Source organism: Pelodiscus sinensis, chromosome 5, assembly GCF_049634645.1.
Source record: "Pelodiscus sinensis isolate JC-2024 chromosome 5, ASM4963464v1, whole genome shotgun sequence".
Taxonomy (NCBI): domain Eukaryota; kingdom Metazoa; phylum Chordata; order Testudines; family Trionychidae; genus Pelodiscus; species Pelodiscus sinensis.
Genome location: NC_134715.1, coordinates 6099673 through 6123980, shown reverse-complemented (window position 1 = coordinate 6123980; position 24308 = coordinate 6099673). Strand labels below are relative to the sequence as shown.

The 24308-nt window shown below is 45.2% G+C and overlaps 2 protein-coding genes across 2 annotated transcripts; both read left to right on the top strand.

The window, feature by feature from the left end:
• Positions 1-5620: 5620 nt before the first annotated feature.
• LOC102454894 (interleukin-8-like) lies at positions 5621-9125 on the top strand. The gene is made up of 4 exons (XM_006125398.4): positions 5621-5779; positions 6964-7099; positions 7966-8049; positions 8831-9125. Exons 1-4 carry the CDS (start codon positions 5716-5718, stop codon positions 8859-8861), a joined length of 315 nt encoding a protein of 104 aa, XP_006125460.1. The 5' UTR covers positions 5621-5715; the 3' UTR covers positions 8862-9125.
• Positions 9126-20363: 11238 nt separating this feature from the next.
• LOC102453911 (interleukin-8-like) lies at positions 20364-23510 on the top strand. Its single transcript, XM_006125395.4, has 4 exons — positions 20364-20498; positions 20915-21050; positions 21881-21964; positions 22620-23510. Exons 1-4 carry the CDS (start codon positions 20435-20437, stop codon positions 22648-22650), a joined length of 315 nt encoding a protein of 104 aa, XP_006125457.2. The 5' UTR covers positions 20364-20434; the 3' UTR covers positions 22651-23510.
• The last annotated feature ends 798 nt before the right edge of the window (positions 23511-24308 follow it).

Sequence of the window (24308 nt, the reverse complement as noted above, 5' to 3'; positions counted from 1 at the left end):
ATAAAGCCCCAAACTCCAAGAAATGCCTGTTCCTCACTAAAGTACAAACTTGATACTTATGCCTCCCATGGGGAACAAAAGAGGTGGCAGGAAGACCCCAGACTCATGACTCTCCAAAATGGAACAGGACTGTAGGTTGAAAGGGTTGGGACTGGGGCGTACATGGCAGATGTATTTGGGGCTGCCAAAAAGGAGGAGAAGAGATGAATGGGGACACAGGCAGGGCTCTGGTGTCACAGCTGGGAAGAGAGATAGAGAGTAAAGGCTCTGAGCATCAATGCTGGGAAACTGACTCTGCCACTGTGTAGCGCAACAGATGTGCTTACTTGGAACTAACCCCGATAATGTCGCTTTGTCTGAACTTCAGACTTCGGGTTTTCTGTTTTCTGTCTGCCTGACAGGAACCCCGGGAGGCGATGAAAGGCAAGCCCTCTAGCACTCTGGCTAAGAAACACTCCTTGACAGCATTATTCCTCCGCCTGAACTCACGGGCAAATGTTTTGAGTGCAGGTGACCTCCATGAATCAGGTAAGCAGAGGAGGTATTTCTGGCATCAGGGCAATCAGATGTGGTGCAGTGGAGTGTTTGTTTTCAGGCAGGCACATTATTAGTAGTTGGAAATGTTTTATCTTTGGACTTTAAAAAATTGCAGCCTGCCTACCCCAGAATCTTGCCAAGCACTGTTGAAATCATGGGAATCAAAGGACTATACTGAATTAGTAGCAGATGCTTTCTAATACTGTTTTTTGAGGGAATATGATGACAGCTATTTCTGACCAGTGATGTAGTGGTAAAAAGGAGATAAACACCTAAAATACCTCCAAAGAGAAAGGGTAAACTCCATTTACCCTCACCTATGCTACTGTTTCTGACCCTGCCCTTCCTACTCTGACCACATTCAATGTATTCAGAAGTAGTATGATAGTTTTGGACTGCCCCCAAAGAAGTACTAAGTAGCAATAACATTCTGAGATACAAAGGAATGAACAAAGAAACTTTAGTCAGAGCAGTTCCAAGGTGTTTTCAACAGATGTGCAAAAAGAACTCTAGTTAAGCATCACGCTGGTGAAATGACCAAGTTTCACAACTTTAATTGCAGACATGAGCTGGCCCATATTGACACATTGCTTCCAAACTTAGCTATTGGCCCAAAGTGGGGCAAATTCAACCCAGAACTGAACACCTTGGAACTTCAAAAAATTCAAAAACCAGATGTGATTGCTGCAACCATGGCTTGAATAGCCTCCATCATGTTAGTATCAATGTGCTACTGTGTGAGCTCGTAGGAGGGTGTAGAATATTTTGGCAGGGACCTTTATTTTTCCTTCAAGGAACGGCAATCACTTGATTTTTAAAAAAACAGTTTAGGCAGTTGGAAAGGAATTTTGTCTAACCCTGGATGACATGACAAAATTTAAAGAGACAGCCGAAGCTAATTATAATCTTTGAAAGTTCTACCAAAAGGTGTCTGATTCTGACACTTTACCAGCCTCAAGCATTCAAAAGTCACAATTCAGGCCTCCCAAAATCAGCAGCAGCTGAATCAGGAGGCCTGGGGCAGAGCAGCTGGGGTGCTGCTGGGTTGGTCCAGTAGTGCCTAGGAGGGGCGCTACTGGACCAACCCGGCAGCATCCCAGCTGCTCTGCCCCAGGCATCCCCAAGTCAGCCACTGCTGAAACTGACCAGCGGCTGACTACAGGAAGCCCAAGGCAGAGCAACTCTTTTATAGACAGGTATAAACAACTTACATCATTTCTTTACGTACCAGGTTACCACCCTCTGTTGTCTAGTTACCATCCTTCACCTTATGGAAGGGGGGCTTACTTACTATCCTTCATGCTGTCAATTCCGACCTGGTCCTGAACCTAGGTCGGTATGTGCATTAGTTTTTAGGGAGTTTTTGTACCAAGACATTTCTTATTACAATGATCCATTACTCCCCTTTGGCTTACAGTCTGTACCCAGTGCCTCCCTGTGTCCTTCCATGCTTGACCTAACTTACACAATCACACAATTATCAATAGGGCTTTTTTCTTGGCTCCTGTTACTGAACCAAAGTCTTGCTCACTAGATTGCAAGGCCTGTTGCTGTTTTCATGTTACAGGCCTCTATTTAGGCCTGCTGACTCCATGTTACTGACCCTCAACTTACTACAGCTGCCTGCAGGAAAATCTCTAGCTTTTGGTTAAATAAAAAAAGCAAACGCCAAAAGATTGCATCTGAAACCAAAAATACTTGTTTGGAAACATCTGTGTAGGCAGACGCTGTTGGCGGTTGTAGTTTGGGTGCCTCTAGCCGCCATTCAAAAGTAGGTTGCCTGATCTGGGGATGTACCCTGGCCAATCATAGAATCATAGAATACTAGGACTGGAACAGACCTCGAGAGGTCATCGAGTCTAGTCCCCTGCCCTCATGGCAGGACCAAATACCATCTAGACCATCCCTGATAGACATTTCTCTAACCTACTCTTAAATATCTCCAGAGATGGGGATTCCACAACCTCCCAGGGCAATTTATTCCAGTGTCTGACTGTCCTTACAGTTAGGAACTTTTTCCTAATGTCCAACCTAAACCTTCCTTGCTGCAGTTTAAGCCCATTGCTTCTTGTTCTGTCCTCAGAGGCCAAGATTAACAAGTTTTCTCCCTCCTCCTTATGACACCCTTTTAGATATCTGAAAACTGCTATCATGTCCCCCCTCAATCTTCTCTTTTCTAAACTAAACAAACCCAATTCCTTCAGTCTTCCTTCATAGGTCATGTTCCCTAGACCTTTAATTATTCTCGTTGCTCTTCTCTGGACCCTCTCCAATTTCTCCACATCTTTCTTGAAATGCAGTGCCCAGAACTGGACACAATACTCCAACTGAGGCCTAACCAGCGCAGAGTAGAGCAGAAGAATGACTTCTCATGTCTTGCTCACAACACACCTGTTAATGCATCCCAGAATCATGTTTGCTTTCTTTGCAACAGCATCACACTGCTGACTCATATTCAGCTTGTGGTCCACCATAACCCCTAGATCCCTTTCTGCCGTACTCCTTCCCAGACCATCGCTTCCCATTCTGTATGTATGAAACTGATTGTTCCTTCCTAAGTGGAGCACTTTGCATTTGTCTTTATTAAACTTCATCCTATTTACCTCAGACCATTTCTCCAATTTGTCCAGGTCATTTTGAATTATGACCCTACTCTCCAGATTAGTCGCAACCTCTCCCAGCTTGGTATCATCTGCAAACTTAATAAGCATACTTTCTATACCAATATCTAAATCGTTGATGAAGATATTGAACAGAGCCAGTCCCAAAACAGACCCCTGCTGAACCTCACTTGTAATGCCTTTCCAGCAGGATTGTGAACCATTAATAACTACTCTCTGAGTAGGATTATCCAGCCAGTTATGCACCCACCTTATAGTAGCCCCATCTAAGTTGTATTTACCTAGTTTATTGATAAGAATATCATGTGGGACCGTATCATGTACTCCTTTGTTGCATCTGGGAGAAATCGTATGAACACCAGCCCGGACCCCCTAGTTTGTGGTGTGCCCCACAACAGATTTTTTTGTGGAGCAGTGGCCTCTAACCCCCCAAAAGTTTCCCAACTCCTGATAGTAACAGCACGGGCCCTCTGGGCATCTGCACCAAGGAGGAGCTAGGTGTGTGGGGTTCCTGACTGTCCAGGCAGAAATCAGCACAGCCCCAGGCAATGGGAGGTCCCCGCCTTGCTGCACAGGGACTAGGTGGGTACCCCCTTGCTCCGAGCCCTGCCACCGTGTGGGCACTGGCTCAGCAGAGCCACTGGCTGTGCGCTGTTGTCCCCTTTCCAAGCCGGCCCCTGTCCCCCAACATTGGGGGTGCTGCCGGGAAGGGCACAAGCCCTGGGAGGGCCGGTGGAGATCCCCGTGCTGCTCGTGGGCTCCCACTGCAGAGTAGCACAGCTGCAAGAAATTGGGGGGGTCATTCCCCTGGGGGGCCCCGTGTGTATTTGGCACTGCTTTGTTACAGTCGGTCCCTTCCGGGCAGGGCCACATCCCCAAACACAGCAGGCACTGCAGCCTGAAGCCGGGGGGGGGGGGGGACTGGACACCCCCAGAGGCCAGGTGAGAACAGCCCTCTCAGTGACATGCGGTGCAGGCGGCGAGTTGCGCGGAGGCCTGGGGGATGTATTTCAATCCTCCCACACAACATGGGATGTTTCATCCCGATGCCTTTTCTGCTACATGGCCCCCTGGAGAGCCCGTTCTGCTGCTGCGGGGGGACCAAGGCGGGGAGGGGACGTGCTGCTCCGAGGAAACTAAAACTCCCCTTGGAGCAGAGCCTTGCAGGCGATGAATTTGGACTCCGATTTCAGCGGTCCGGGATCTCAGGTGTTTACAATCCGAGAGAGAAGCGGCTAAGTCCGCTTTTCAAAAGGGACCTTTTCTGTGTACACACGGGCTGAGTGCAGGGCAGAGCCCTGGATTGGAAGCCTGGTGCTACCGCATCTAGGGTGTGTCTCGACTACAGGGTTTTGTCGACAAAAGTGGACTTTTGTTGACAAAACTCTGAAAACAGTATCACAGCCAAAGAGATGAGGAGGGAGATCCAGGAGTCCAAGGTGTCCTTAACAGGAGAGTACAGGAGAATATAAAGGGAGAGTCAAATACAGAAAGTGACACAAACCCGCCTGTTACACTGAGCCAGCTCCACGGTGACTTTGCACATCCTTCTGCTAAGGAGCTTGATGTGAGGGATAGCCAACTCCACAGTTATCTAGGAAGGAGTTTTACCCGTGGCCACGTGATTCAGTTTGCTAGAGTGCCTGCTTTGGGAATTTCCTCTGACACAATCTGGAAGGTTTCGGTAACCAGTGTTTGGTTCTTTAAAGGATTTTAAACCACAGACAGAGGAATACTTCCTTTTGAAGTTAAAGAAGGACTTAATTTCTACTTATGATTATTTTTTCATTTGAATCAATTCACTATCTTTGATACTTTTAAGACAGTGTAACATACAAATAAAGAGTAGAAAACCAGTACAACTAAGACAAGAATAATAACCCCTTCTACAGCTATACCCTCCAGAGTTACCTTTGAACAGTTTGTGGAGTTATCAGTCATACCTATATAATACTTACATTAAGACGGATAGAAGCATTGTTTAGATTCAGGAGATATTCTTTTCTTTATGTCTTTCCTTTTGGATTTTTCGTTGCAACTTACAATCAGTGTTCCCCTTTCGGAGCTAACAAGCAGAAGCAAGATTCAGTGCCGGGGAGGGAGCCCTGGTTGATCAGACCTGGCTTTTTCGGATTCACAGCCCATCCGCTCTTGGCCTGTTTAGTTCAACCTTATATGCCCTTGCCTGACTATGCTGACGTTAGTTTTTTGTTGTCTCATTTTGCCTTTTTTATTTTGTTTACCTCTTATTTGGGTTTATCAGCTCTTTGTTGCTTTTGCAATCTTTAATTTTTTCCTTCCCTAAAAGCAGGGTTATTGTCGGTCATCCAATCAAATTTTGGTTTTTTGCTCACGTCTCCTGTATCTTGACAATGTTGCCTTTCTGTTACTTACAACTAAATTAGTGCTTATTAGACATTTCATAGAAGAGTCACACCCCAGAGCTGTGTATAAAAGCGGCTGGGTTACCAGCTCCGACATCAGAAACCAGAGAAAAAGCAAGCTCTACTTCCTCACAAGCAGAGGCAGAAGACAGAAGGAAACCTCCCTTCTCATCATGAACGGAAAAGTCCTTGTCGCTGGCTTGGCTCTTTTCCTGCTCTACGCAGCGGTGGCAGAAGGTAAGCAAAACCCGTCCTAAGGCTGAAATGCCTTGGCTTAGGCACCTGTGGTGCATGCTCATATGGAGACAGATTAGTAGGCTAATTTTACAAAGGCGATGTCCAGTTAAGCTAGTTGACAGAGAGCTCGACGGAAAAAGTTCTGCCTTTAACAAGTGCACATCAGTAACTGCTCAGCAGAGCTGCTGACACCTCCTGAAAAAGAGTGACAGCAGCATAATTTTCTGTAGTATCGGCCTCGCTATATGCCTTTCTCCTCCCTCTAAAGATATTTGATTGCACACAGGATCGTCTTCTAAAAATGCTCACCTGCGCCTCTTGCTTTGACCATGCATGGGGTTACCATCCTCTTTGCCACCATCGTGACACATGAAGGTTGCAATGGGAGTGCAGAATAAGCAATAAGAGCACAGCATGTGAACAGAGATTTGCCTCCAAATTGAAAAAAGCAAGGGGACAGATCTTGTCCTGAGTTACAGGATATAACAATCTAGGCTTATTGTAAATAGATCAGGATCTGGCTACATAAGAACAGGTTTTAATTAAAAAACAAAAAACCCAACACGCACCACCTTGGATACTTCAAATAGTCTTTGCCAAAAATCCAAACACTAGATTGTAGCATGAGCCTCTCTCTAGTACTTTGGAGAAAGAGAGGATTTAGGTAGAGGATTTAGGTAGAGGATATAAAATCGGTATCCGCAGAAATGACCCATGGATATGCGCAGCCACATATATAGATACCTGCAGTAGCTTAGGGTATGTCTATACCTCATTTCACGAGGAGTAACGGTAGTTCGAACTAGGAAGCCTAGTTCAAACTACCTAGTTCGTGCCCCGTGTAGCCGCACTGCACGGGGTCCGAACCAGCGGGGTTTTAAAAATGGCGGCTCCCCGCTTATGCAAATGAAGCCCGGAAAATTCAAATCCCGGGCTTCATTTGCAAGTGCGGAATGCCTACATTACCCCGCTAGTTCGAACTAGCGGGGTAGTGTAGACATACCCTTAGAGGTGTAGATTCAGGTAGCATAGAAGTGAGGATAAAGGCAACCTTTTAGCCAGGACCTTTGGTGAAAACACAGAAGGCAAGCAGGTCTAATCAATGCCCCCCAGAAGCAAGACCATGAGTGCTGCTTCACAGATCTAGATACTGAGATACTGACACGACTCTTGTTCTTTACCAGGGATGAGCCTGTCCCAGACGGCCAGTGATCAATCCTGCCAGTGTATCAGCACAGACTCCAAGTTCATCCCCCCCAGAAGGATTCAGGACGTGACGCTGACCCAGAGTGGCCCTCACTGCCAGAACATGGAAATCATGTAAGCACTTTTGCCAAATTCTAACTGCTGCCAAATAGGAGGAGGCTGCTGCTTTGCATTGTGCTGCTCCAGGAGCTTTCAAAGCCCCATGTGACTCAGGGAGACTCCCCCAGGAATGTTTCCTTTTAAATTCTTAAGAGATTATGTTGGGTACTGCAATTTGCTTTTCATAGTGTCCAGTACCACTGGGGTGGAAACACAAATCCCAGGGAGGGGTAATGTACATTAGGCTATAAAGTACTAGAACCTGCATTAAACCAATTCCTGAAGTCCTTCTGCAAGTAAAACTCCCACTAAAAATCCTTATTAATCCTTGTGTATAACAGAAAAATGAGGCCATTGCACAAGTCTGGACAAGTGCTGATGAAATAGTGAGCAGCTCTACTGTAAAGGACAAGTATCCTGGACTTGATGCTTCTCCCATTCTCTCTTTGGGAAACTCCCATAGACTGGAATGGTACAGGATCAAGCGCCACGTTTCAGTCTTTGCTCACCCAACATCCTCCACTGTGTCCTTAGGAAGTTTCCCTGAAGGAACAATGCAGATATCAGCTTTTCCAGAAAAAGCAACATAAGTGCAGATAAACACACCCTATATAAATAATTTGACTGCATTAGAAAATATAAGCAGGGCTGTGCTTTTTATTTTCTTGGCAAGCCTGGAATGCTTTCAGCCAAACAAATGACGTGGGGCTAGACCCTCCGCTGTATTAATTGGTGTAACTCTCTAGTGAGATCAGTGGAAACCATGTCAATCCGTACCAGCCATGCCTTGGTCTTAAAAGATTTAAAGATCCCCTGATGCGAGTACTGAGAGTCCACCAAATAGGTAGATGCTTGACCATCTTTGTTTCCCTTCTTTGCAGTGCTACTCTGAAGGACGGCAGAGAAGTGTGTTTGGAACCCACCGCTCCATGGGTGAAGCTGATCGTTAAGGCAATTTTGGACAAGTGAGTTGTTTGTCCTCAATTACTTTAAAGGAATTACTAGGTACTTCTTAGCACAAACTGTTTGAGGGTTACTCCTCAGGGAATAGCAAGTTGTCACAGAACTTGTCTCTCAATCTAGTCAAATAATAGCAATATCCTACCTTAAGGGAGGGCTGGTGGTTAGATTATAGACCTGAGGTTCTTCCTGGTCTCTGCTTTGCCTCAAGCTTCCTTGGTGAGCTTGTTTAAGTCATATGTGGCTGGAAGGGGAGAGATCACATGAGGATTACCTATTGAGATCCCTCCCTCTGGGGCATCTGGTATTGGCCACTGTCAGCAGACAGTATACTGGGCTAGATGGACCTTTGGTCTCACCCAGTATGGCCGTTCTTATGTGGCCATTAGCAATGCAGGGCAGCTGCTTGTCTTTCTGGAGACAATGGGACTCATAGGTGCTCAGTACTTCTGAATATCAGCCCCCACTCTCCAGCCTGATTTCCCCGTTGGTGTAAATCAAGAGTAACTATGTCAAATTTAATGATGTTTCACCATTGTGGTGGAGAGCAAGATTTCTCATGTTCTGGGCAGCGAGATAGGGTGCTAACCCCAGCATCAGTACTTGTGAAAATATGGGTCTCACCTTCTGCCCCACTGAGAAACATGCAGTACAAAGAAGCTGGTAATTCACGGGTCTTGAGCTAAGCTATTCAGATGCCTTCTGTTGAGCCCATTTGGTTCTAACTAATGATAATTGTCCTGTCACCAAGTTTCTAAACTATTCCTTTTCTTCCTTTCTTTACAGAGCTCAAGCCAATGGTGAAACAATGCTGTAAGAAAAGCCAAAGAAGAAAAACCACTGCTGTTCTCCAGTTTCCTCATGAAGGAAACATCTCTCTGAAAATGCTGGCTAGTCTGTAAGCATTCTGTCTCCTTCTGCTAGCACCATCTATTCATTCATTTACTGAGAAGCATCGTTAAGAGACTTTTTAAAAAATGTCTTCTAGAATATGGGACTTTGGAAAGCTGAGAAAACTGGATAGGGAAAAGTGATTTGCTGATGAAATGAAGACTTGTTGGAAATGAAATAACAGACGCTGTTAAGACACGGTTATTTTGAAAAAAAACCCTTCTCTCGAAATAACCCTTATTCCCAGGGCTCAACAATTAATGTAATCTACACGCCCATGTTTAGTAGATTTTAGCCTGGCGTGGCCAAGCAGAGCAGTTAGCGCATGCACAGCGCGTGGAAGTGCGTGGCTTGCGAGCGAGGCTTGCTGTTGTTTGGCGAGTCCTGCTTATTCCTCATACAACGAGGTTTACCAGTTATTTTGAGAGAAAGGTTTTCTCTTGAAGTAACCACGTCTTAACAGAATATGGGTATGTCTACACAGCAAAGTTATTTCGAAATAACAGCCCTTATTTCCAAATAACTTTCCTAGCATCTACGCAGCCAAACTGCTATTTTGAAATAAATAAGCGGGCGCTTATTTTGAATTTGGTAAACCTCATTCTACAAGGAATAACGCTAAATTCGAAATACCTATTTTGAAATAAGTGCTGTGTAGACACTTATTTCAAAATAGGGTGCCTCCAGTATTCCGAGGGAGCCCTGGTGGCCACTCTGGCCTCCACCAAGAACACTCCACTCCCTCCCCCGCTCCCTGGAGCCCTTAAAGGGGTAGGCTGTGGCCACAGTGCCTGTTCCACCTCCAAGCCTGCCAGCCCAGAGCCAGCAGTCACTGCCCCTAACCCAGTGGTCCCAAAACATGAGCTAGCAAGCCACTGGCATCAGCCCTCCACCACTCCCCAGGAGCAATCTGCCAGCTCCCAGGAGCTTGCCAGGTCCAGGAGAACGTGGGCGTCTTCCTGGTCTAGGGTGGAGATCATGGACCTTATTCAGGTTTGGGGGGGTTGCCCCCAATGTCCATGATCTCTGCACTAAATGGAGGAGTGCGGCCGTCTATGGCAGGATAGCTGCCAGCCTGGCCACCAAAGGCCACATGCGAACCCAGGAGCCTGTTCGCATGAAAATCAAGTTGGTCCAGTGAGACCCTGAGCCCTGAGCTTCCCCTCCCCCTTCTGCTCCTTGCTTCCCCCTTCCAGGTCCCTCCTCCCAGGTTTCCCCTCCCTTCTCCCACCCTCTCTTCTCCCCTCCCCCGCCTCCTTTCCCCAGTCTCACTGGAGTTTCATTCCCTCCCCCCAGTTTTGCTAAATAAAGAGAGCTTCTGTTTATGAAAATACGTGTATTTTATTTGACATCAGGAAGGGGGGTTAGGGAGGGATAAGTGGACGCATGTGAGGGAGGAATGAGGCACAAGCCCCCAGTGCAGAAGACCAGGGAGGCTCTTAGTGCTTCTCAGTGTGGAAGCTCTCCCGCAAGGCCTCTTGGATACTGACAGCCCCCCGACGGACCTCCCGGATGGCAGCCTGCAGAAAGTGCAGCCAGGCTCACAGCAACACATCCAAGAGAAGCACCAGAGTGCCCAGGGGCAGCTCTGGCTCCATGTTGCAGAGTGCTGTGGTGTCCCAAGTGAGGGCAACCAGAGCACGCAGAGACAAAATGCTTTGCTGCCCCTCATCAAGGTAAACAAGCAAGCAGGGAAACCTGAGATATGGCTGTCCAGGCGGGTCCCTTTAAGCACAGATCTCAGATAGCCTCAGGTAGCAGCCCCACACAGTAAGTCCTGACCTAGTACTCTGCTGGACCTGGTTCTGGCCGGCCTTAAATACGATTCAGAGTCCACTCAGTGTGGACGCGCTATTTCAAAATGGCAAAATGCTATTTCAAAATGCATTTTGTGTGTAGACACGTTATTTCAAAATAAGCTATTTCGAAACAGCGCCATAACGCGAATATGCAAATGAAGCGCAGGATATTTAAATCCCAACTTAATTTGCAATTATGAATGTCTTCATTTGCAACCCTCTCTCGAAAGAGGGTGTAAGTGTAGACATACTCTCCGGGTACATCTAAACTACATGCCTCTGTCGTCAGAGGCATGTAGATTTGTTGTTTTGGCAAAGGCAAATGAAGCCGCGATTTAAATGATCGCGGCTTCATTTACATTTACATGGCTGCCGTGCTGAGCCGACAAACAGCTGATCAGCTGTTTGTCCGCTCAGCGCACTAGTCTGGACACTCCCCTGTCGACATCAAAGCCCTTTGTCGGCAGCCCCGGTAAACCTCATCCCACGCGGAATAACAGGGCTGCCGACAAAGGGCTTTGATGTTGACAGGGGAGTGTCCAGACTAGCGCGCTGAGCAGACAAACAGCTGATCAGCTGTTTGTCGGCTCAGCGTGGCAGCCATGTAAATTTAAATGGAGCCGTGATCATTTAAATCGCGGCTTCATTTGCCTTTGCCTATGTGTCTAATCTACATGCCTCTGACGACAAAGGCATGTAGTCTAGACACAGCCTCAGAGACCAGCTCTCCGCCTATTGCAGCTCAAGCAGATCCCATGGGAGACAAAACAATGCTGTCACGTGTGTGTGTGGGGATGCTCCGTGGGAGAGACAGTGGGAGGTGGGAGGGGGGAGAGAGAAAGCTTTAGCTCTGGGGAAGGAACATTTTTAGAATAATAACATGCTTTCCATTCTTGCAGAAATATCAAACTCTGCTAATGCTTCATATTATTCCCCCTGGAGAACAGAGGTAGTCAGGTGAGTGCTGCCGTGCTGATATCTGGTGCATGCAGCAACTGTCTAATCTCTAAGCCACATTAGCACTGGTGGGGACTGTCTGCTTGCCTGCCTTGGGGACCAAATAGGGATTCGTTTGCCTCAGCTATTAAACAAATTCTTAGCAGAGTCCAACCAACCCAGCCACTACTACAGTGGGACAATCTTAAAGGAAAATTGGAATGTGATAGACGGGGGGGGGGGGGGGGGGGAAGAGGGGCAGGAGGAGAGGGGTGGCATCCATGCCATGCCCCTCATCTAGGCGGGGAGGGGGCAGCACCATGCTCCCAGAAGAGGCACAGCTGAGGGTAGAATGGGTAGGGCTGAGGGCAGACAGCCACCTGGACCATGCTGCATGGGGCTCTGGCAGCAATTTAAAGGGGTCAGAGCTCCAGGCCCCTGGGCAGATTTGTCCCCTTCATCAGAAGGCTTGGCGAGAGAAATCCATTCTACTGTTTGCATGCAATCGTACAGAGAAGTGGATGGTTGCTGGATGTTTCTTTATTAAAACATTATGGGAAGGGCCCTACCAAATTCACAGCCATAAAACTGTGAAATCTGGGGTCCTCCTATGAAATCTGCTCCTTTGCATTCTTTTACCTTGCACTGTACAGATTGCACGGGGAAGACCAGAGTCTCTCTCAGGGTATGTCTACACTACAACGTTAATTCGAACTAACTTAGTTCGAATTAGTTAATTCGAACTAAGCTAATTCGAACTAACGGATCTAGACTAAAAAACGCTAATTCGAACTAGCATGTCCACATTAAGTGGACCCTGAACCGGGCTTAAGGATGGCCGGAAGCAGTGCCGGCAGGGCATCAGAGGAGGACTTAGAGCGTGGAGATGCTGTCTCAGGCTAGCCGAGGGCTGTGCTTAAAGGGTCCCGACCCCCACCCCGGACAGACAGTTCTCAGGGGTGCCCCGCTTGCAAAGCAGTCCTGGCTTGGAGTGCCCGGACGACCCATACTGGGCACATCACAGCACTCGGCCATCAGACTGGCTGCACTTGCCGCAGGCTGCCATCTGGGGAGAGGGGAGTGAGTTGTTTGTCCTCAATTAGTTTAAAGGAATAACTAGGTACTTCTTAGCACAAACTGTTTGACGGTTACTCCTCAGAGCATAGCAAGTTTTCACAGAAATTGTCTCTCAATCCAGTCAAATAACAGCAATATCCTACCTTAAGGAACGGTTGGTCGTTAGATAATAGACCTGAGGTTCTTCCTGTTCTATAGAATATGGTACTTTGTAAAGCTGAGAAGATTGGATAGGAAAAAGTGATTTGCTGATGAAATGAAGACTCGTTGGAAATGACTTTGGCAGGACACAGTTTCAGGAGTGCAATGCAGTGCAAGCGCAGCTTCATTTATTATCAGCCAGGCTCTTTTGCTATTAGAGCAGTACAGTGATGACACTTACCCCTCCCGTGCACAGGCATGATGTAACAAAAGCACTCTGGAGTCATGGCTACTGGCTGGGGTTTTGTGGTTTCTGAAATGAAGCTGCCAAAGTGCTGTTCTAGGGCGGGCATTATTTATTGTGCTGTAGCACATCATTTTTATAACTCTCTCTCTATTTAAAAAGTTAATATTTGAGTCAAAGAATTCAAACTTTATTTATTTATGGTATTTTGATTCATCTGGATTTTTATTCTAATACGCTAATTCCGTATGAAAATGAAATATGTGAAGTTCCTGCTGTTGTGTGAGGGTTTTATGTTAATTTATTTAATTTTGTTCAATGAATGAAAAAATGTCAAGGCTCGTTTTCCAATTTTCATGTGCATTTTGGAATTCCATCATTTTTACATTAAAGTGTGTGCTTAAAACTGGATGTATTTTCTCTTTCCTCGTTGTTGGCACTTGGCTTGATCTTTGTCACCAAATGATCAGGGTTCAAAAAAGAGCTAGATGAATTCATGGATAATAGCCATGCTGGCTAATAGCCATTGATGGACCTAAAGATGGTTTCCCTACCCTGTGTTTGCCAGAGGTTGGGAATGGGTGACAGGGGATGATCACTTGATGATTCTCTGTTCTGCTCCCAACCTTTCCAGACTACTGTACCCCTTTCAGGAGTCTGGCTTGTCTTGCAGGCTGCCAGTTTCACCTCCCTTAAAACCTACTTACTTAAAAAAAACCAGACAGGTCTCAGAGGGTTAACTGTGTTAGTCTGTACCTTAAAAAAACAATGAATGGTCCTGCAGCCCCTTAGAGACTAACCAAAAATGTTGATGATATCATGAGTTTTCGTGGGTGAAACAGGAAAATACAAAAGTGCCACAGCCCATTATTACTGAGCAATTACTTATTTATACATAGCATTATTAAATCAACTGGTCAGATGGGTTTGTTAATACAGGTTGAATGTCTCTAGTCTGGCACCAAACCACAGGTGGGCAATATTGTCTGGCAGTATCACCAATGTTTCTACTGCTTACTGGGTTCTTAGAACACATTTAAAGGTAAGATAAAGTTAAATAAAAGCAGAGAACACAGAGAAGCAGGACTGGTGGCTATAAACAAATGTTATGTGATTGCAAAAACTTGACTACACCCATAACAAGTGGACATCAAGCAAACTAAAATGATGCCAGACCAAAGAGTACCAGAGTAGAGAGGTTCAGCCTGTAGAATAGGAAGAAATAAAGATTAGAACTAAAGGGTGTTACAGGGTATGGTGAGAGTGTAATATATCAGCATAGACAGGACTCCTCTCTCAAGCCAACTTCAAACAACCGGTTGGAAGAGGCAAGGCATGATGGGATAGGCAGCCATAAGAAACCCCCAAAGCCTGAGAAATGCCTGTTCCTAACCAAAGCATAAACTCGCTACTTAGGCCTCCCATGGGGAACAAAAGAAGAGGCAGGAAGACCCCAGACTCATGTCTCTCCAAAATGGAACAGGACTGTAGTTGTAAGGCTTGGGACTGGGGCGCACATGGTAGATGTACTTGGGGCTGCTAAGAAGGAGGAGAAGGGACGAATGGGGACACACGCAGGACTCTGGAGTCACATCTGGGAAGAGGGATAGAGGATAAAGGCTCTGAGCATCAATGCTCGGAAAAAGACTGCCACTGTGTAGCACAGCAGATGTGCTTACTTGGAACAAACCCCAATAATATCGCTTTATCTGCACTTAAGACTTCTGCTTTCTGTCTGCCTGACAGGAACCAGGGGAGGTGATGAAAGGCAAGCCTCTAACACCCTGGCTGAGAATCACTGCTTGACTGTATTATTTGTTATTCTGAACTCAGGGGCAAACATTATGAGCTCAGGTGAACTCCATGAATCTGGTAAGCAGAAGAGGTGTTTCTGGCATCAGGATAATCTGGTGTGGTTCAGTGGCGGGTTTGTTTTCAGGCAGGCACTTTATTAGTAGTTGGAAATATTTTATCTTTGGACTTTAAAAAACTGCAGTCTGCCTTCCCAAGAATCTTGCCAAGCATTTTTGAAGTCATAGGAATTAAAGGACTATACTGAATTAGTAGCAGATGCTTTCTAATACTGTTTTTTTGAGGGACTAAGACTACAATTAAATCTGACCAGAGATATAATGGTAAAACAAGGAGGTGAAGACGTAAAATAACTCAATATTCTCAGAAAGAGAAAGGGTAATCTCCATTTATCCTGAACTCTGGTACTGTTCCTGGCACTGCATCCTTCAAGTGACCAAATTAACAGTATTCAGAAGTTCTACGACAATTTTGAACTGCCCCCAAAGAAATAACAATCAGAGATACAAAGGAATGTTTATTCAGAACAATTCCAAGGCAGTTGCAAAAGATGTGCAAAAAGATTGTTAGTTAATCATCACACTGGTGAAATGACCAAGTTTCACAACTGTAACTGCAGACATGAGCTGGCCCATACTGACACCTTAATCCCAAATTTAGCTATAGATCAAAACATAGGGGCTGGCCCCACTTTCAAAGTGGGGCAAATTCAAACCCCGGACCTGAATGCCTTGGAATTTTAAAACGTTCAAAATGCCAAATGTGATTGCTGCAAACATGATTTGAATAGCTTCCATCGTGTTAGTACACTGCTGCTGTGAAGAGAAAATTTGACTATGCATGTTTTGCCAGATCCTGGGCTTCTATCTTGTTTTTCCCCCCCCGATGCTCTTCCCTAAAACTCTAATCCTTCCATCACGACATACCAATGCACTGTGCATGTGTCTACACAGCAAAGTTATTTTGGAACGATGTCTGTTATTCCAAAATAACTATGCGAGCGTCTATACAGCAACTCCGTTATTTCAAAATAATTTTGAAATAATGGACGGCTTATTCCGGCTTCTGTAAACCTCATTCTATGAAGAATAAGGTCTATTCTGAAATAGCTATTTTGAAATAAGGCACATGTAGATGCTTCACTGCTGCTATTTCAAAATAGCCCCTCACCAGGACCATTCTAAGTTATCCTCCTGGGACTCTAAATAGAGATAGCACATCTACATTAGGGAAGCCAGCCTCAGACTCATTTTGAGTCTTCCCTGCAGTGTAGATATTTTATTTTGAAATAAGCTATTTCAGACTAACTATTCCAGAATAGCTTATTCCAAAATAACTGTGCAGTGTAGCCAAAGAGAATTGTACAGCTGTGCTCCATTAACCCAAGAAGTCCCTGCTTCAACTTCTGCCATTCCCAATTGAGAAACCACTCCTGATGTGCAGAGTGCAGCAAATCTGTGGATATCTGTACACACATTACTCCAGCACGAAGAGGACGAGGATGAACCTGGGGATCCTATAGACTCACTGTACAGACAAGCCCTTGTGCTGGTGGAAACATTGCCACCAGTTGATCCTCTGGACACAGTGGAATGCCAATTCTGGTGCCATGAGACATGCACAGACAGATGGGAACGCACAGTGCTGTAGGTATGGGATGATCAGCAGTGGCTGTGCAAGGCCACTCTCATGGAACTTTGCAAATGGCTATTCCTGGCCCTGAGGTGCAGGGACACCCACATGAGATCTACTCTGACTGTGGAGAAGCATGTGGCAATTGCCCTGTGGAAGCTTGCAACACCAGACAGCTACCAGTCAGTTGGGAATCAATTTGGAGTGGGGAAATCTACAGTGGGGGCTCTTGTTATACAAGTAGCCAAGGCCATCAATACCATTTCGGTAGTGACTCTGGGAAACATGGATACCATAGTGGATGGCTTTGATATGATGTGATTCCCTTACTGCGGTGGGGCTATAGACCCAATGCACATTCTTATCTTGGCCCCCAACAACCTTGCCAAGGAGTATATAACCAGCAAGAGATAACTCTCGATGGTGCTGCAGGTGGTGGTGGATCATATGGACTGTTTCACCTGCATCAATGTGGGATAGTGAGGAAAGGTGCATGATGCATGCATCTTTAGGAACGCCTGCTTCTTCAGAAAGATGCACTCCAGAACTTTTCCCCCCTGACTTGAAAATCAGAATTGGAGAGGTAAAAATGCCAGTTGTGATCTTTTGGGATCTAGCCTTCCCCATGCTCCTGCAGCTCATGAAGCCTTACATGGCAGCCTGGCCTGCAATAAGGAGCAGTTCAACCACAGGCTCAGCAGGTGCAAAATGGTGGTTGAATGTGGGTTGGGGTGTTTAAAGGGAAGATTCAGGAATCTGCTGATTACATTGGATCTCGGCAAATGCAGAATTCCCTTTGTGGTGCAGCCTGTTGTGTGCCCCAAAATCATTGTGAGAGCAAGGGGGAAAGTTCTCTGGCAGGGTGGGGAGCTGAGGCAGTGTGCTCGACCAGAGATTTTGAGAAGCGAGACACGAGGGCGATAAGAAGAGCACAGCACAAGGACAGTTTCAGGCACAAATTAGGGAGGCTTTGAAAGAAAGCTTTATGAATGGCCAGTTTTGAGAGTGCTCTCAGTGAGGTGCCCCTGAATTCAGTGTGTTTTCCTTCAGTCTCTCGCCCTATCCTTACAATACCAGAAATATAGAGACTGTTGTTCAGAGTTCATGCATTTTTATGTAGGGAAGACAGAGAGAGAAAAGAAGTTCATGGTGGGACCCAAAAGGGGGTTGGAGGGGATCACAAATGCAAGAAGGACAGTCTTTTGCTCCAGAGGTCCTGGAGGTTGAGAGTGAGGCTGCCCTACAGTACCCCCTCCTGCCCTGTGTCCTGGGGCCCTTGAGGGTAGAAGCTATGGAACTGGGTGAGAAGGAAAAGTTGTTGTGCATGGGGTGTAGGGTGCTCCTCTCCATGCTCTCTGCAATGCACTCCATTACAGCCATCAGGCACAAAAAGATATTCTCCTGTTGCTTCAAGATATTCTCTGTAAAACCAATAGAGATGTGTTCCGTAGAAGACCAAAGTTAAGCTATAAAGCCGCCACTGTACAGTAGGTACACGGCAGAGTTGCCAAGGGAACCTCTGGCGGTTTTGTGGCAGGCATGGTAAGAAGCCTGCCGGATAATGATCCTGCAGGCAGGACTTGGGTCCATTTATGCTAGCAGGGCAGGACAGCGGCTCATGTGGCTTCCCTCCTGTGTGTCCAGCACATCCCATTTCTTGGGAGAGTGCTACTTTCCCAACCCACAGGAGTTGCGGGGGGAAGCTGGAGTTATAGTGTCTGGTCATGTGGGCAGGAGGGCAGGATGGATGGAGGGAGTGCTAGAGGCTGAAGCCATGGTAGATGCAGAGGCCTCAGCTAACAACTTCCCCTACTCCTTCATCCAAGTTGCCATGCAGGATAGCAGCCTTATCTGAATCACACAGGTAGAGAGCTGATGCTGACTGAATGTGGCAAGAAACCTGGGCCATATGCTGCAATGTTTTGTGCTGCAATGACACCAGACCATTCACTGCTGCCTTAGTGTAGGAAGGTGTCTTACCATCGAGGATGGACTACGTCAGGTCTCCCCAGAAACCTTGTGTGAAGGATCAAAGAGTTTGTATCTGAGAGCTTCATGGAGATATGCAGAGAGGATTACCACTCCATCTCCAGACATGTTAACAAGCTGTTCTGGGCCCCCGGTGCTGTGTAGGCACAGATTACGCCACACATCACACAAAATTGCCTTAACCCACTTGTCGTTAGAAAAATATTATGTACTCACCAGAAGTGTCCTCCCCAGGTTCAATGCTTGACTGATAGACATCCTGGGATGAGAGGATCAGTTCCTAGATTATGAAAAGTTCTTGGCTCTCACTGATCATTGGCTGGCCATTGTCCTCTCCCTCCTCCTCTTCCTCAGCCACTATGCTGTCCTCCATTCTGCTACCTGGAGTGTTTTGTGAGGACTCCATAGTCAGGTTTGGGAAGCTGATCAGGTCCTCCTCTGCAATCACATGGAGCTGGTTGTAGAATCAGCATGTTTGCTGCAATGCACCAGACTGTCCATTTACACCCTTTGTCTTGTGGTAGGACTGCTTCAGCTCCTTTAATTTAACTTGTCACTGCTGGACATCCATGGAGTACCTTTTGGCCACTGGGCAGATTGTAATTTTCACCTAAATATCAGCATTTCTTTTGCTGTTTTGGAGCTCACAGGGAATGGATTCCTCTCCCCATGCTTTGATGAGGTCCAAGATCTCCTGCATACTCCATGTTGGTGCTCTTTTGTGCCCAAGGGAACTGGAGCTCCTGGGACTTGAAGTCATGGCCACATGTGCTGCTCAGGCACGTTGTCTGCTCTAAGGTGTGATTAGAAGACTGGCCAGATGGGAAATGAAATTCAAACTTTCCCGGGGTTTTACCAGTTCACCTGGAGACCAGTAAAGGCACAAGTTCTGGCCCAACCAGGACACTGTGGGATGCCTCTCAGAGGCCAGGAACCTTGACTTTTGCCACACTTCATCTATACTACCGTAAATTCAACCAGTCAAAGTAAAACATTGTGTTACGTCTTGTGGAAAGCACCGAAATTAACTTCAGCAGCCCTTAAGGTCGACAAAATGAGCTTGGTAGTGTGGACAAATAGTTTAGAAAATAGATCTTCTGTGGCTAAATTTGATCTAAACTCCTAGTATAGACCAGGCCTTAGAGACCCTAGCTCCATTGAAGTTGGCATGATTGTTGACATCGATTTCAGTGGTACCAGGATTTCAGGTGTTCTTTGATTTACAATCAAAGTAGAAAAGTAGACGCTAACTCCGCTTTCACAAAAAACAATTGTATATGCATGATAGATAGATAGATAGATAGATAGATAGATAGATAGATAGATAGATAGATAGATAGATAGATAGATAGATAGATACCTTTACACTGTGTGTATGACAGAACACTGGATTTAAACAGAATTCTATCATTTCTATTATTAAAAAACCATAGCCAAACAACTGCTAAGGGAAACTCAGGAGTTCTTTGTGTTCTTAACATGCCACATGATAAACAAAAGAATATAAAGGGATAGTCAAATTAGTAACAAAACAGAAATAATTTATACAAACCCACCTGTTACACTGAGCTAGCTACATGGTGACTTTGTAAATCTTATTTTTATTAGTTGATAAGAGACTTAATTTGAATGACAGCCAATTCCATGGCCATTTAGGAAGGGGTTTTACCCACAGCCACGTGACTCATTTCACAACAGTGTCTTGCATGATTTGGGAATTTCCTCTGACACAATCTAAAGCACACCCTCGGACAGTATATAAAGCAGCACGGGTTACACAGCTCCAACATCAGAAACCTGAGACAAGAGAACTCTCTGCTCCTTGCAAGAAGAGGTATAACCAGCAAGAAGGAAACCTCACCTCTCATTATGAACGGCAAGTTCGTTGTTGCTGTCCTGGCTCTTTTCCTGCTTTACGCAGCAGTGGCAGAAGGTAAGCAAAACCCTCCCTAAGGCTGAGATGACTTGGTTTATTCACCTATCATGCACACTCATATGGAGACATATTTTTAGGCTTATATTAAAAAGTTTATTTTCTGGTAAAATCTTCTTTCTTTCTTTCTTTCTTTCTTTCTTTCTTTCTTTCTTTCTTTCTTTCTTTCTTTCTTTCTTTCTTTCTTTCTTTCTTTCTTTCCCAGAGATGTGGATACCTGCAGATTTGTAGGTTCCAGTTTTCAGTAGCTTAGAAGTGAGGACAAAGGCAACCTTTTAGCCAAGACCTTTGGGGAAAAACCCAGAAAGCAAGCAGGTCTAATCAATGCCCCCAGAAGCAAGACCATGTGAAATGCTTCATAGGTCTAGACACTGAAATACTCAGCTGAGCCTGACACAACTCTTGTTTTTTTCCAGGGAAGAGCCTGTCCCGGATGGGCAGTGAGCTCCGCTGCCAGTGCATCAGCACGCACTCCAAGTTCATCCCCCCCAGAAGGATTCAGGACGTGAAGCTGACCCAGAGTGGCCCTCACTGCCAGAACGTCGAAATCATGTAAGCACTTTTGCCAAATTCTAACTGCTGCCAAATAGGAGGAGACTGCTGCTTTGCATTGTGCTGCTCCAGGAACTTTCAAAGCCCCACATCACTAAGGAAGACTCCCCAAGATAATTTAAATTCTCTCTCAAGAGATTATTTTAGGTATTGCAATTTGCATTTTATAGTGTCCAGCAGCTCTGGGGTGCAAATACAAATACCAGTGAGGAATAATGTACAATAGGTATAAAGTACTAGAACCTGCATTAATCCAATTCCTAAAGTCCTTTATTTTAGTGGGTAAAACTTCCACTAACAATCCTTATAAGATAGAAGAATTAGGTCATTGTGCAAGTCTGGGCAAGCTCTGATAAAATAGTGAGCTGTCCTCCTGACAAGGACAAGTATCCTGGGCTTGATTCTGCTCCCATCCACTTTGTGGGAAACTCCCATGGATCAAGTGCCACATGCTGAGGTCCTTTCTCAGACAAAATTCCCCACTGTGGACTTATGAGGTTTCTCTGAAGGAGCAATGAAGATATGAGCTTCTTCCATGAAAAGCAATATCAGCGCAGACAAACACATACATACACATATATATAGAGAGAGAAAAGAGAGCGAGGGAGCTTTTCACTTTTTTTGTTTTTTGCAAACCTGAAACCCTTTCAACCAAACAAATGATGTGGGGCAAGAGTGAATTGGTGTAGCTCTATAGTGAGGTCAGTGGAATTATTTGATCCATACCAGCTATGCCTACATCTTTAAAGGCTGAAAGATCCTCTGACAAGAGTATAGAGAATCCATCACGAAGACAGACGTTTAACCATCTTCCTTTTATTTCTTTGCAGCACTACTCTGAAGGACGGCAGAGAAGTGTGTTTGGATCCCAATGCTCCATGGGTGAAGATGATCATTAAGGCAATTTTGGACAAGTGAGTTATTCATTCTCAATTTAGTTTAAAAGGAGAATTAGGTAGCTTCTTAGCACAAACACCTTAAGGGTTACTCCTCAGGGCATTGCAATCTTTTCCCAAAGTTGTCTGTCTCAATGCACTTAATAAATAACAATAATATTCTACCTTGAGGGTGGACCGGTGGTTAGGTTATAGGACTGAGGTGATTCCTGTTCCCTGCTCTGCTCCAAGCTTCCTGAGTGAGCTTGGATAAGTCATCTGTAGCCATTAGCAATACAGGGCCACTGCTAGTCTTTCTGGAGACAATGGGACTCACAGGTGCTCAGTGCTTCTGATATATCAGCCCTCACTCCCCAGCCAGATTTCCCTGTTGTTGTGAACCAAGAGTAACTATGCCAAAGTTAATGAAGTTTCTTTCACCAATGTGGTGGAGAGCAAGAGCTCTCATGTTCTGGGCAGCAAGATAGGGATGCCTACCCCAGGACCAGTACTTGTGAAAATGTGGGTCTCATTTTCTTTGTACTGCGGCTTACTTAAAGCGACAGAGACAGGTTATACATGAGTTTCAACAGCTTGGCTTAAGACTTTTTTTGTTGACCGCATGTGTTCTAACATATGATAATTGTGCCATGAACAGGTTTCTAAATTATTCCTTTTCTTTTTCTCTCTACAGAGCTCAAGCCAATGTTGAAACAATGTTCTAAGAAAAGCCAAAGAAGAAAAAACCACTGCTGTTCTTCAGTTTCCTCATGAAGGAAACATCTCTGTGAAAATGCTGGCCAGTCTTCGAGCAGCCCATCTCCTTCTGTGATCATGTTTTCCAGCAGACTGCTGCTAGCAGCATCCAGTTCCTATTTATTTAATTTATTTATTTATTTATATATATATATATATATATTGAGGAACATTGTTTTAACAGACTTTTTTGAAAAAAGCTGTTATCTATAGACTATGGCACTTTCTAAAGCTGAGAACACTGAATAAGGAAAAGTGATTTGCTGATGAAATGAAGACTCGTTGGAAATGACTTAGGCAGGACACAGTTTCTGGAGTGCAATGCACTTACGGCACAGCTTTATTTATTCTCAGCCAGGCTCTTTTACTATTACACCACTACAGTGTCGACACTTACCCCTCCTCTGCACAGGCATGTTGTAACAACTGCACTGTGAGTCAAGGCTAACCTGAGGCTAGCTACTGACTTGGGTTTTGTGGTTTCAGAAATAAAGCTGCCAAAGTGCTGTTATTGGGTGGGCATTATTTATTGTGCTATATCACATCGACTATTGTATAGCTCTCTCTATTTAAAAAGTTAATATTTGAGTCAAAGAACTCAAACTTTATTTATTGACGTTATTTTGATTCATCTGGATTTGTTTCTATGATGCTAATTCCTTATGAAGACAGAACATGTCAAGTTCTTGCTGTGGTGTGTTTGAAGATTTTATGTTAATTATTTTATTTATTTTTGTTCAATGAATGGAAAAATGTCACGGCTTATGTTCCAGTTTTCTCATTTTGGAATCCCACCATTTTTACATTAAAATGTGTACTTAAAACTAGATTTATTTTGTCTGTCTTTGTTGTTGATGATCTTGGTCATCAAATGATCAGGGTCCAAAGAAGAACTAGATAAATTCATAAAGGACAGGCCCATCAATGGCTATTAGCCAGGATGGGCAGGGATGGTGTCTCTAGCCTCTGTTTGCCAGAAGCTGAGAATGGTCTTGAGGATCACTTGAGGATTCCCTGTTCTGTTCACTCCCTCAGGGGCACCAGATACTGGCCACTGTAACGATGATACCAGGTACTGGCCACTGTCAGAATAATGGACTAAATGAACCTTTGTTCTGCCCCACTGTAGCCATACTGATGTATCTCTACCAGGTTTCTGAAGTCAGGTGGAACTCAAGTGCAGATTTGCAGCATGTGAAAGTAACCCAATTAGGAGTAAGTTGGCATTTCTCAAATTGTGATGGCCAAATGTAAACTCAATAAGCAGAATGCCGCAGAATGTAGTGGGCCTGGTGTGAAACACATGGGGGACTCTGTTGGCTCAATGCCATTGATGCTCCAAAGCTTCTTCTCTGGGTGCTCCATGGGGTTTGGCCTCTACAGTTCTGAAAGGGATGAAATAATATTGGCATTGTGGGAATGGCTGCTATTTATAGCAGTGGCTGCCAACCTTTCCAGACTCCTGTATCTCTTTCAGGAGTCTGGCCTGTCTTGCAGGCCTCCAGTTTCACCTCACTTAAAACCTACTTGTTTGAAAAATCAGACAGGAAAATACAAAAGTGCCACGGCACACTATTAATGAGAAATGCTTATTTTCCCAATTTACCATTTAATTAAAACAAATCAA